This window comes from Mya arenaria, chromosome 2 (genome assembly GCF_026914265.1).
Source record: "Mya arenaria isolate MELC-2E11 chromosome 2, ASM2691426v1".
In the NCBI taxonomy this organism is placed as follows: Eukaryota; Metazoa; Mollusca; class Bivalvia; order Myida; family Myidae; genus Mya; species Mya arenaria.
In genome coordinates, this window is record NC_069123.1 from 51,401,807 (window position 1) to 51,415,898 (window position 14,092).

At 39.9% G+C, this 14,092-nt stretch overlaps 1 protein-coding gene across 7 annotated transcripts; it reads right to left on the reverse strand.

The window, feature by feature from the left end:
• Positions 1-345: 345 nt before the first annotated feature.
• On the reverse strand, positions 346-14,092 carry LOC128207686 (splicing regulatory glutamine/lysine-rich protein 1-like). Of its 7 annotated transcripts, none has more exons than XM_052910782.1 (7): positions 13,975-14,092; positions 4,850-4,969; positions 4,367-4,689; positions 3,429-3,590; positions 1,356-2,300; positions 1,064-1,162; positions 346-919 (listed from the first exon to the last, which is right to left on the reverse strand). In XM_052910782.1, the coding sequence occupies exons 2-7, from the start codon at positions 4,951-4,953 to the stop codon at positions 900-902; spliced, it is 1,653 nt and encodes a 550-aa protein (XP_052766742.1). In that variant the 5' UTR covers positions 4,954-4,969; positions 13,975-14,092; the 3' UTR covers positions 346-899. The 7 variants fall into 7 exon arrangements, with proteins under 7 accessions (XP_052766742.1, XP_052766734.1, XP_052766719.1 ...); XM_052910774.1 differs by lacking the exon at positions 13,975-14,092 and adding an exon at positions 10,809-11,152; XM_052910759.1 differs by lacking the exon at positions 13,975-14,092 and adding an exon at positions 10,793-11,151.

Genomic DNA, 14,092 nt, shown 5'->3' on the forward strand with positions numbered 1-14,092 from the left:
CCATTTTCCAATCTGTTCAATAACTTTAGTATCTTTTAAGTTGTGATTCCAAACCAAGAAGCCGATCGAAGAATATGCTTTTCACCACAAAGTACTACACTCATACATTTGTACCACTAACCAGGCAAAAGAAGGCACCAGAATCGGAACTTTTCCTTACAAGTCCGCCATTTTGTTAAGGACCATATATTTTTCTCACTAAATGTCTGCATGGAACTAAATGACTTATCCTCCTCCTTGCATACAGTCCGAACCCTTTTCGGGGAAGAATGAGTTTTTGTTGGTCAAAGTCTATAAAAAATCAACCATTAATTTAAAGTAAATATATAAATTTGATACCCAAGGTAAGGCAATATCATATAACCTTTATTTTTCTGTTAGTGGTAAAACAAGATCATACAAAACAAATAATAAATGTATAAATATCGATGGAAGAACCCAGATCAAGAATATTTAAAAACATAATTAGAGCGGTAATCAAAACATCAGAATAACAGTTTTTTGCAATTCAAGAACACAACCATTGATATGTAACGAAAAGTTTGAAAAAGAGGCAAACAGATACCTTGATATTTAAAATGCTAACCGTTTCCATGCAAAAAGTGCACGCTGGAACAAAGGCTAGGTGGCTTTATATACAGATAGTAACTTACGATATATAATACTTTATGAATATAGAACTACACATGATTGGCACACATTATCACAAGTACCAAGTTGGCGTACAAACACATATGAATAAATCCTGAGATTGTTACACCGCGATCACACCAGGAAATGGACGCCAGTCAACCCTCGATATCTAGTCTGTAACTGGTTATCGCCCCTTGTGAATATGCGCGGAACCAGGCAAGCCGGAAATGTGGGCGTTTCTTCGATGTGGTTTGGCAAGACTTATGCTATAAGTTGATGTCCGTATCTGAAAAATACAGGCTCTCGTTAAACTCAAGTGCATATGAATGCTATAATATAAAATTTGTCAACGACATATATCAGAGCCAAAAGACACTTTTTTTCAAGTCTTTTTAAAACTAGAATTGCCAACGATCTCTGGTGTATTCACCTCTAGCCGGCGTGGGGGTGCTCATCCCGCTTCCATGGAAGTCTGTCCCCTCCCCGTCAGAATACCCGTCCAGAAACTCGAACGCGTCCACTATGTTACCTGCTCAATGATAAGACATGTATATAAAATATGAAACAATTATACACGCAACCATTTACCATGGTACAGAACACGACTGCGCTGTCTGATAGAGCCAAGGGTGTTTCCCTTAGGTTGTTTACCTAACAAATACTGAAGAATACTTTAATTTATAAGTTATATCCCTTTGAAGTACAGCAATACGTTTACGCACCGTCGGCGTCTGTGACATTGGAGCTCCGGCGGGACCTTCGCTGTTCACGGGCGCTGGTTGGCCGGCTTGCCCGGGAGTGCTTCCCAGTGGAGGTGGCGACCGGGCCTTCCGTCGTATCAATGGACTTAGGAACGCCATCACCACTTTTCAAATTTTCCAACTTTTTGGTCACTTCAGCATGGAAGCCCTGAGGTAAATTTTCACGAGAAAAATTGTCACTTGGTCTGATATATGTTGCTTTTGGGGTCTCTGTTAATGCTGCCATTTTAGCAACTATGGAATTTTCGTATTTTGTAGACTGCTGAACCGGTTTGCCTGTGTAACTATAAGGTCTTACATGAAGATCTTCATCAGGTACAAACGCACGATTGTCTTTTTCTATCACCTTATCAAGCTCTCTTTCAAGCTTTTTTTCCCTAGCCCTTTCTCTCTCACGTTCCCTTTCACGTTCTATTGCCCTGAGTTTTGCACTGTCCGTCGCTGACTCTCCTAATTCGGGGTCAGAAAAGTTCCTTGCTTTTGCTTCGACCTCGTCACGCCTGGGCTTCGGCTGTGGAGGAGGCGGAGCTTGTTTCTTTGGTTTGTGCACGTCTACGACGGTGGTGCGGTCCTTTCGAGCCCCGTCCCAGTCACGACTCCCACGGCGCTCCCGGCTGTCGCGGTCCCGCCCCTCAACACGCTCATAGCTGTCCCTGCTGGCCCGCAGACCCTCGCGTTCCCTGCTGCCTCTGTCGTCACTGTCACGTGACGTCGACGTCTTATCGAAAGGTGTCTCGCCTCGCTGTTTACGGTTCTTTGGTCTACGTGTGGAGTGTAACGTAACGTCACTTTGTGAACGTCGCACCTTCTTCCCCGTACGACGTGTCTCACGCTCTCTATATCTGTCCAGGTAGTACTCTTCCTTCTCGGGTAGTTCTACCAAGACCGCCCTTGAGTTGTTGATATCTGAAACAAAACATTGTGGGATACTAAGTTAACCTGCAGATGCTTTATTGTGCACCATAATCAAATCTATTCACTTATGAACTACTCAAAGGCTATATTAAACTTAAAATGCATTTTCACTCAGTTCTGCATTACCCCATGAGTTATAGATGTTATTCAAAAGAAACCATACTTCACAACTAATTGCAATTAACAAACATAACCATCACCAGTGCTTGGTTTCACGCAAACACACTAAATGTACAGGCGAACGATACAAAGACGGACTACGTTCGGAAAGGTTATCGCTGAAAAGTCTGAATCGCTGGGTCTATTACAATTATTCTCCAATTAAGGCAGACAGTGTTTGGTCTTAAACTGCGTTATCGGGGGATTAACGACAGCGGCACGAGTGCTATCTCCGGTTTATCATAATATTATCCTTGTGTATTGCCATGTTGAACAACTTAGCAAAACAACACCTCGCGTCCAGGTCAGTGCAAAGCTGTAAGCTAAATATGTGAAGTTGAACTCTATTGTATTTTGCCTCAATACCTGCCCGTATAATAATCATGTTCACATATTGGTAATATTGAGTCACACATATTACATGCATTGTACTTAAATTCGAGAACGGACTTATATCTCTTCTAAAAATGCAACTTTCCAACAGCCTGTGTTTATATTTATGTTACGATTTTGTACTGCTCATTTGTTATCGTGAAATGCTGTGAACAATACCTGCATATCATTAGATACTGGTTTATATTGTGAATATCTACAACGATGGGGGATTAAAGCTTTTGAGTTGAGTTTTTTTTCATTTTAAGTCAATAGTACGGTTAAAAGGAGAGTGAACTGAAAAGCAAAAAAAATATACAGTGTGCGACGAAAATGGCCATTTCTTGAAAATAAAATTTCTCCACAAACTTAAACGAAAAGCCCACTGTTAGCTCATTTTTAAGTCCACAAACACAAACACGGAACTGTGGAATTGTCAAACGTATGAAGTATACAAGCGTTAGTACAGTACGATAAAGTATTCCAGCTCTCAAAGGTTATTAACACGCATCCCTTTTCTGCATACATGTATATGGCCGAATATGGCTTTGCCCCGAACATGTTACTTGATAAAATATAATCATTAACCTCTGTAGGGGTCGTAATTGTATGGATACGAATACAGGTCCATGTAACTGCCACTTCTTGGAATGCGATACTCCTGCTCATACATAGGGGACGCCACCTGCTGGCTGTGGTAGATCCCGCGGCCCGCGTTCCCTCCCGTGTACAACATGTGCCCGGGTGGACCTGAGTTAAATAATGTTTCGAGTTTTAAGACATGCGAAAGTAAATAAAGTAGATGAACTATTTGCTATATCAATTATGGTTACGTACAATTTAAAGAGTATCTAATATTAAGCGCGTATTACTATTTTCTTTACACAAATATATTTCAAGTGCACGAATATGCATTGAAAAGTTTTTACTTTGCGCGATCATGTTCTGAAATCTGCAATATTTGTTTGGTTGTGCATACAATATTTGTCCTTGCATGGAGACAAAAAAAACATAGTGTGTCCTTCATTTAATAACAAACTTGTAAACACATGAATAGAAGTTGGAACATTGCAAGTTTATTAAGTATTCAGAATGACATAATTGTAGAACGTGGGGCTATTTAGCTTTACGTGCTTTATCATATACAATCTAGTATTATTTATGCAAATCCTCGCATTTTCATTTGCCGTAGGTAACACTGGTCGACAAGAAAACTTCCTTTACGTGAAGAGCGTTGTTAGTCATTTTCCATATCAGATCCGTGTTCAAGGCATTTGGTTTAATGAAAACATATATTATTAATCAGTATGTCATCATCGAAAAGTATCTTAGCATTATGAGTTTGCAAATATAGAAGCACGTAAACAATCACTTTGTCTGTTTCATGATTACATTAATTTTTACTATGCTGTCGATTCAATAAAGTCAAGTGCTGTTTGATATGGTAGCTGCAAGTTTTTAGACAAATAAAACACGCGGCAAAATAGTTGTCACTTACTTAACGTTTTACCACATCACCTACGTACCTTGAAGTCCGGGCAGCGGTTGGTCCGGTGGTCGACCACCAACCTTCCCCCGCTTCATGTCTTGGTAGGCCTGGGAGGGTGTGGCGCTATATAGGGAGGGATTGCCGAACCACAGGCTCGCGCTGCCTACCTTGGGCAGGCGCGGATCGATTATCCGGGGATCTAAGCGAGGGTCGATCCTGGGGTCCTGAAGGGCGCGTGCGTCCCGGGGATCTCGAGGATCCCCGGGCCTGGGTAGACTGGTCTTGCTCAGACTCGTGTCAGGAGTCAGATGGTGGTGAGGGAACGGCTTATGATCGGCCCGTCGCCGTTTTCGACTCCGTCTAAAACCAAGTTAATTACAATGAGCATTTCAGTCGTTATAAAAGTTTTTTTTATAAGGAACATATATCCATGCAATAAAACCCACACAGACACCTGCCAAATGACTTTATTTGTACAATTGATAATTTTATGTTCATGAATTATTTATTGTTTTCCTACCTGACGCAGTAGTAGAGTATGAGGGCGATGCTGGCAAGGATGATGATGAGGCCGCCGATCGAGCCGGATATGACGGCCGCGAGCTCCCCGGTCGTCAGCGCCATTCTCTACCGCGAAAACCTGCCGAATGACACAATAATACGTGTATAACACTTCACTTTTAAAGAATCGATGTAGTATTTTCACCGGAATTTCCACATAATATATATGCCAACACTGTTGAATCGACATAACGTCCTATCCAATGATACAAAAACCTACGTTTCATAACCGGTACCTATAACTTTACAGAGGCGTAACTGCCAATCGAGTGCACCAATGTTTTAACTACGTAGATGATTTGTGTATATGAAACATGATTTATTCAGATGCTTCAGTAACAAATGTTATCGATCAATAAATTTTAACATCTGTATCAAATGACGGCAATAAAAACTGATAAAAATGATAGTCAATCGCACTTTCGGCACGTACAAGTTATCCCACGTCATCCTCCCAGTATGTCACCATGCGAGAACAAAGGGTCCCGGGTCGATATATTTATCATAGAATGAACAGCGAACAATAACTTGCTTTGCGAACATCTCTAAAAAAATCATTGTCAATTTTAATTGTGTAGAGTCTATTCAACGACGAAGATAGGACATTCGTTTGTTGGCCCGAAATGACAACTCTTTATCGAATGACAATATAGATGAGTATAATAGATACGTATTGATTATAGATTGAAATCATTCACAACTAGACGAATTACTCATTTTCAAAGGCGGCGATGGGCAACTAGATAGCAAAGATATATATTTTGATAATGAGTTAAGAGTCAAGTTGTCAATTATTGTTGATTCAGAATGACCGTCCTGGGTCTTCCCCACGAGTATAACACGAATTTACACAAGTTTAAACAAACTAGTATGAACTATCATAAATTAATAATTGTAAAGCTGCGTGGCTGTTAACCGATTTCGTTCTGAAACTAGACACCATGTCTTCCTGTCTGTATTTAGACTCCAAACAATGTCAATATCCAATTACTGTAATCAAACCCAGTCATCAGAAAAAACACAGGGCAGGAATTATCCATAACCTCGATACGAAACCCGAAACCGGGAATCGGCTTTTCTCATGTTGAAGAACAACACGTATAACAAAATAGTACATTAACTTTACTTTCAAAGCATATACTAAATTGAGTGATCCTGCTAGCTAGATCCTGATCATGCCAACAAGGCCATGATCCTGCTAGCTAGATCCTGATCCTGCCAACAAGGCCATGATCCTGCTAGCTAGATCCTGATCCTGCCAACAAGGCCATGATCCTGCTAGCTAGATCCTGATCATGCCAACAAGGCCATGATCCTGCTAGCTAGATCCTGATCATGCCAACAACGCCCTGATCCTGCTAGCTAGATCCTGATCATGCCAACAACGCCCTGATCCTGCTAGCTAGATCCTGATCATGCCAACAAGGCCGTGATCCTGCTAGCTAGATCCTGATCATGCCAACAAGGCCGTGATCCTGCTAGCTAGATCCTGATCCTGCCAACAAGGCCGTGATCCTGCTAGCTAGATCCTGATCCTGCCAACAAGGCCGTAATCCTGCTAGCTAGATCCTGATCCTGCCAACAAGGCCGTGATCCTGCTAGCTAGATCCTGATCCTGCCAACAAGGCCATGATCCTGCTAGCTGGATCCTGATCCTGCCAACAAGGCCCTGATCCTGCTAGCTAGATCCTGATCCTGCCAACAAGGCCCTGATCCTGCTAGCTAGATCTTGATCCTGCCAACAAGGCCCTGATCCTGCTAGCTAGATCCTGATCCTGCCAACAAGGCCCTGATCCTGCTAGCTAGATCCTGATCCTGCCAACAAGGCCATGATCCTGCTAGCTAGATCCTGATTCTGCCAACAAGGCCCTGATCCTGCCAACAAGGCCCTGATCCTGCTAGCTAACTCCTGATCCTGCCAACAAGGCCCTGATCCTGCCAACAAGGCCCTGATCCTGCCAACTAGGCCCTGATCCTGCTAGCTAGATCCTGATCCTGCCAACAAGGCCCTGATCCTGCCAACAAGGCCCTGATCCTGCTAGCTAGATCCTGATCCTGCCAACAAGGCCCTGATCCTGTCAACAAGGCCATGATCCTACTAGCTAGATCCTGATCCTGCCAACAAGGCCCTGATCCTGCCAACAAGGCCCTGATCCTGCTAGCTAGATCCTGATCCTGCCAACAAGGCCCTGATCCTGTCAACAAGGCCCTGATCCTGCTAGCTAGATCCTGATCCTGCCAACAAGGCACTGATCCTGCCAACAAGGCTATGATCCTGCTAGCTAGATCCTGACCCTTATATCTAGATTTTGATCTTACTATATAGGTCCTGATACTACTAACTAGGTCCTGATCCTCTCAGCTAGGTCCAGAGCCTGATGAATATATTCTGATCAAGCCAGCGAGGCCTTGATCCTACTGAATGTCTATATATTTTGATATATTTCATTGTATGCAATTATGTTGAATGTTTGAACTGAAAAAGATTTATGTTCTGTTCTGCTCTATATCCTGATACTGCCAGCGAGATCTTCATCCTACTGCTTAGTTCATGATCATGTCAACTACGTCGTGATCCTGCCCATTAGGTCCTAATGCTGCTAACCAGGCCAGGATCCTGTCCATTAGGTCCTAATCCTGCTAATCAGGCCAGTATCCTGCCCATTAGGTCTTAATCCCGCTAACCAGGCCAGGATCCTGTCCATTAGGTCATAATCCCGCTAACCAGGCCAGGATCCTGCCCATTAGGTCCTAATCCCGCTAACCAGGCCAGGATACTGCCCATTATATCCTTATCCCGCTAACCAGGCCAGGATCCTGCCCATTAGGTCCTAATCCCGCTAACCAGGCCAGGATCCTGCCCATTAGGTCCTAATCCCGCTAACCAGGCCAGGATCTTGCCCATTAGGTCCTAATCCTGCTAACCAGACCAGGATCCTGTCCATACAATAAGGTAGCCAAGCTACAGTGGCATGAACTAAAAGAATGCATGGAAACTATGGAAGAGAATGGTGGTCAACACTTCTGCTGTATTCATCTCTTTAATGGATCCAAACTGAATTCCTTACATCTGTGAGCATGTCGAATGGTGAATTAATTCCTTGTAGCAAGTTTTGGTGTATAATGAAATATGTAGCCTTTTAAAGTAGAATTAGAAATGCATTTATAGCGTTTGCATGCTGAAATAATATAATATCACTAAACATTGTCATGTTTTATTCAAAGTATGATAGAGGGCCAGAATGGTTAACTTCTGGGCAAGTGCTTTACATCATAGACAATGACGGATAAGCATCGCCAATAAGATGGACATTTATACGTCCAAACACGGTCACTCAATTCCTCCTCCTTTTATGTAAACCATGATTAATTAATGGTTTCATTACCAGTATTTATGTGTTTCACCCACCATGCGGACTTCATGTGGTTTGCACTAGAACTGAACGAGGACAGGCTGCTGGATGCACATAATGTCTAAATAAAACGTGTCCAAACATACCATGACTAGAATAGCCTTTGTATTCAAAGCAGACATACACTATTTTAACGTCTGTAAATCTGAAACGTGACTGTGGACCATTGTCATTTTATCTGACATGAAAATACAGCCCCTGCTGAATGAAAACTGCCGTTGAACATGGACACGTTTTGTCATTAATATCTACGTCAGCATGTCATAGAACGTAAAAAAGGACATTCATTAGGTTAATTAACACGGTCCTACTTTTTACAGAAAGTAATGAGTTGTAAAGAAAATTTCAGCTTCAGTAACAGTCCTTACATTCAATTTCATTTCGATGAATGAATGTGGACCGTGTTTGTCGGGGAGGGTGAACATGCGCCTTTAAAACAAGGTGCACGAGTACTTGCGATCCTTTGAAAACGCCAAATGTACTTTTGATACAATTACTATTTTCACGGACAGGTATGCAGGCGATGACAGGCAATGCACCATGCACCGATCACTACTTGACAATGGGACATAAAACCGCCCTGGCCCAGGTCAGGAAGGTGAGACTGTTGAGTCAGCGCTCACATCACCATGGTTACCTACGCCAACGCCCGTATGTTTACATGCAACACATATGTTTAACCTAAATCAAGGACATGCAAATAGTTCAGCCTGTTGGGGTGGGGTGGGTGGGGGTAGTCTCATGCTACAGAGGTTAAATAAGTGAATGATAACCAGTGTTCCCTAGGATGCAGTTGCCAGTGTTTTACAGTCACCGGACATCTACGGTCAATAGCAAACCCGTACTAGGTCAAATTGCTTATTTGGAGAACAAATTGCCGCAGAGTCCATCAAAAACATATTCACACTACTAGACTATTGGTAAAACATATTTTGCCTATTTAGAATGACTCTACAAAAAATGTTCCGTTATATGAAGACTATCGGAACTAATTGAGCATTCATTTAAGATCAAAGGTAGAACATCCGTCCAATGAGAGATGGGGGGGTGAATCTGGACGAAAGTGTCACATAATTTATCTCCATTTCCGGACTTAAATACAATTTAACATAATTCTTACCTCCTTAAATGTTTACACAGGTGTAATTATTATGTATACAATGTTTCACTAGTAACACAAATATCCATTTCATTAGGTACAGACTGACCACAATTCACATTTTGACTTCAACCTTTACTATACATGGCATGGCACAGATCTGCGCTCCAAAGCCGTCATTGTTTCTAACTGCCACTTATGGCTTAAGGCGGTCAAGACGTAGTTTCAGCTGAATCATCCGTTCTTTTAAATCCAATAAAGAGCTGAAAGAATATCTTTACGTTTTCCCCACAAGCTTAATTACACGGAAGTAAAGCGAACACGTCTGATAACCCGTTGTATATGGCAAACAATGTGCAATACTAATTAATCGATATCGACGTACAACAGCAATGCAATAACCCTCCAAGTATTTGGCCTATGGACAACTTAGTCACGATAATACCTAACGTAATACTAATACAAATCACCATAAAGGTGCGACTATGATTAGTTTCAAACCGATCAATAAAATTTTCTTTGATAATTACAAGTATTTTCTTTCACCTTAATAGAAGAGCAAAAGCACTTACGAAAAGACCGTATATAAGCCAGCAAAACAATGATAAATATCGTATGTTTATAAGATTCATTCCATAAATAGTATTCAATAAAGTAAGTTAGAACCATAAAATCACTGATAATTCTCTTTACTCAAAGCAAAACCTGGTCCTACCTATAGAAAGCCTGTATTACTCGAGATTGTTATCACCAGGCAGCCTGAGCTGTATACATTATTAGCTTTCAAGATATTGAAAATTGAATTTCATTCAAGAGCCAACAAGCAATGTATGTTTCATTGTTCCGTTCGATGGTCCATAAACACGGTGCCTCTGTGAATACATCCAAATCTTTTACACCCGAGACTTCAGTTATAATTATGCTTGCATGAAATCGAACGAAATACGGCAAGAGACAGTTCCTTTAAATAAATAATTTGATTTATTGAGCAAATGAATTGGAAATTACCATGATCATTTATATTACTAATAATCATATAATACGTTTGAATCTAAACTATTGAAATTGATTAATTAACCAGACACGTATGCGACCAGTCTGGTGAACGAGCCCGCTACCTCTGCTTGCTAGTCTAAAATAATAGACGTGTTATACGGGATTCTTTCAATTTGCCATATCAAAAATCGTAAAAAAATCCGTCAACGTACAATTATATGGACTACTCTGCTTGCAAGGCCTGTGCTCTAAAAACTGAACTACCGGCTCCGACTACTCACATACTTCCTGACATGTACACCGGAGTTTGCATCGTGACCTTTACCTTAATTCATTCATATTTTTAGACTTCAAATTTAATTAATTATAGTTATTAGCAACAACTGTACAATACCTTTCTGACGTCTTACTTTAAATTGTATTTGTTTATCCTTGTTATTGTTTCACTTATTTCACCACATTCAAATATGTGGTCTATTGTAGCCTGTATATTTACTCCAAACAACACGGTAGTGGTTTGTTTTTGCCTATCACTGTCACCATCCCACGAAATAATTGTCACGAAAAAAGCCAATGTTAATTGTGTCTGGGATGCCCATGTGCGTTCACCGCGAGGCTAGCGACGGTGCCGGGTGTAGGTTTACATCCAGTAAAGTGTCGGTTTCTCTTTTTATGTCGCCAGCCCGGTGTCCATTACACATGTATTGTCACGTCGGTTGTGTATCAACCTTGCGGGCGCACGGGTAAAATGTTCACAAATGTCTGTATTGCTTGCCAAGTAAGCCCTACGTGGAAAAGTCACAGGACTTCATGTTTGATCACTCTTTAGAAAATCCGTTCCAGAGTAAGTCGGCAATTTAGTGACCATGGCGACATGATTGGGTTGTCGTAAAATTGCCGCTCTGTGAGATGACTCGGCTATGATGTTTGCTTGTACCGAATACCCGCACTTCTATTGTCCATTAATGTGGTGTATCATGACTGCCGGGTCATTTATAACGAAGATGGACCATAGGAATGGGTAATCGTTACATCGTTGAGATAAACAGGGATGGATTCGTCAATTGTTTACGTATTTGTCCTTATCAAAAAGTGCAATACAAGCGTGCAATTATCCGCCTTTCGTTAAAGGTAACATAAGATTTAACAGGATTTGTTTTTTCTCACTCAAATGTTAACATCATCGAATTGTTTTTATCATTCATTTTTCTTTATATGAAGGCCGCCTCGTGACATTAATAATTTATGTAAGAAGTAATGACTATTTTGTGTTTATGATAATGAAATTGCTCCGGGGTGGAGCGTTCAGACAATTAAATCATCGACGGTCGAATAATTTAAACCTATGCGGTTGCATTAAGTGAACACCATTCTGATCTTATCGATGGTATCTAGATACAATGATGTGATACATGTTCAGAAGTCAATATTCACAGTCATTACGTAAAAAGGCTGTTGTCCTTTAAAGCTGCACTCTCACAGATTTACCGTTTTTACAACTTTTTTAATTATTTGTTGTCTTGGAATGAGCAAATTTTTGCGTTTATATCTGCAAACCAATGATAAAAGACTACTGACAAAAGATGAGTTCGCAGGTTTTCATAGTTTGTTCGAAAATTAATGTTTTATGGCTAAAAGCGTTACTAACGATTTAAGAAAAATGCATAAAACATCAGTTTTTGAACTAAGATATAAAAAATCTGCGATCTATTTTTTGTTGAGCCGTCATATATGACTGGTTTACATGCATTTTCGCATAAATTGGCTCGTTCGAAGACAACTAAAGTTGTAAAACTTTTCAATCTGTGAGATTGCAGCTTTAACTACTGTCAAAAATTATGAACTTATACCTTTACCGTGAAGTTATCCTCAACTCAACTAATGTATCCGACTGAACGAAACTTTTTAAACTCCAACTACGCAGATTCAACTGTCCCTATCATAGCCTTCAGCATTTTCATGTAATAAATTTTTAGGTCTTTTTTATTCCTTTCTTTTGTGTGGTTGAATTGTTTACCAAAGGTAAGATCTGGGATTAAGAACATGGTTTTATTGTCTCATTATTCACCCTAATCCTATTTATCAAATATATATTAACCAAAGCAAGTACATCGTTTGACATATGAAAGATCCGGTATTGGCAATGAATATCATTCATTAAAGACGAATTTCCAATATAGGTATTTCATTTTTCTACTTAATTGACTATTCATTGAACACTTTTTCAATAACAAGATAAGAACAAACACTGCCTTGAATCTTCACCCAGACATCTTTAAGCTGCTCGGTCATTACTGATGAAGTTTCAAGGTGAACTATTTTACCATGATATTATATATAATAATGAAAAAAATAGTGATTTCCGTTGCAATGTTATTGGTCTGTTCAAGTTATGTTTATCTCGTACATCACAAACAATGTTTTAATTGCATGAATATATTAGTTTATAGACAATTTTTTTAAAATTGCCCTTGAACCATCCTATGTGATTTAAAGACTTAATTTCAGGGTTTGCAGTGAAATTCTGACCAAAATAGAAAAGACCAGCATCAACACCTCAGACAGGAAACACTTTAATTCTTTTTAACATCTGTAACGGAATCTTACAGTAAACAGAATCCGCTACATTTCTCATTATCGCAGAGCAAATATGACCCTCCCCTCCCTTCAACACCGCTGTTTTTGCTCCCTGCACATACAGGCACGCCAACTCCCCGCCCCTGTACGCTGGACGAGCCACAGTCAACTAGCTACACAACCATGCCCACACCACACACCCTCTCATTTTAATGCGCCTTAATCCATACGATAAGTAAGGATTAGGCTTTTGCTAATTTGCTAATGTATTTACTTTACATTAAACCCGCTGACCTATTTTTATGTGGTATATTTTTGAAAACGTTGTCTTATTTAAACAAAATTATGAATAATAACAATCTGTAATAGTTTGGTTACTACTTTTACCACTGCTGCTGCTTCTACTGCTGCTGCTGCTACTGCTACTGCTACTACTACTACTACTGCTACTACTACTACTACTACTACTACTACTACTACGGCTGCTACTGCGGTTTCTCATGCTGCTGCTGCTAAATATATATACAATTATCACACTTAAGCAAACTCGTTAAGATCTAACAGTAAGACTATCATATCAAAGAATAAAGCTTGCCTTAAATAGCATTATCTCGAACGTATGTTCAAAAATAAAAGAAAAGTCAGGAGAATCATGGTTATCATATTCTGTATCCATCTTCTAGAACTATAAACAAAATACTGTGATCTGTAAAATAATTCAGTTATATATACTCTATATTGACGGGCTTACAGATAACTCTAACAAAATATATGTACCAAACATTGACAAGTAAGTGCAGACTATTATGTTTAAACAGTTTTAAAGCAGAATTCACCTTCATTGTAAACATATCAAAGAGAACATGAATAAGATTATTCTACAAACGAGGTTTAGTTTGGCTTCATGAACATGCATGTATTTTAATAGATTTGAAACATTTTCTTTTAATTGGTTATTATTTCAGAAAACGTATGCTATAATATAAGTAACAGACTTACCGATTCCGGTATAATAAAACATCCATGAAAAAAATGTAAAGACACCGAAAGTTGCAATGTAACTACAAATAAAACTGAAATGAGTTTGTGTCAAAAGGTCACCTAGAACATAAATGAG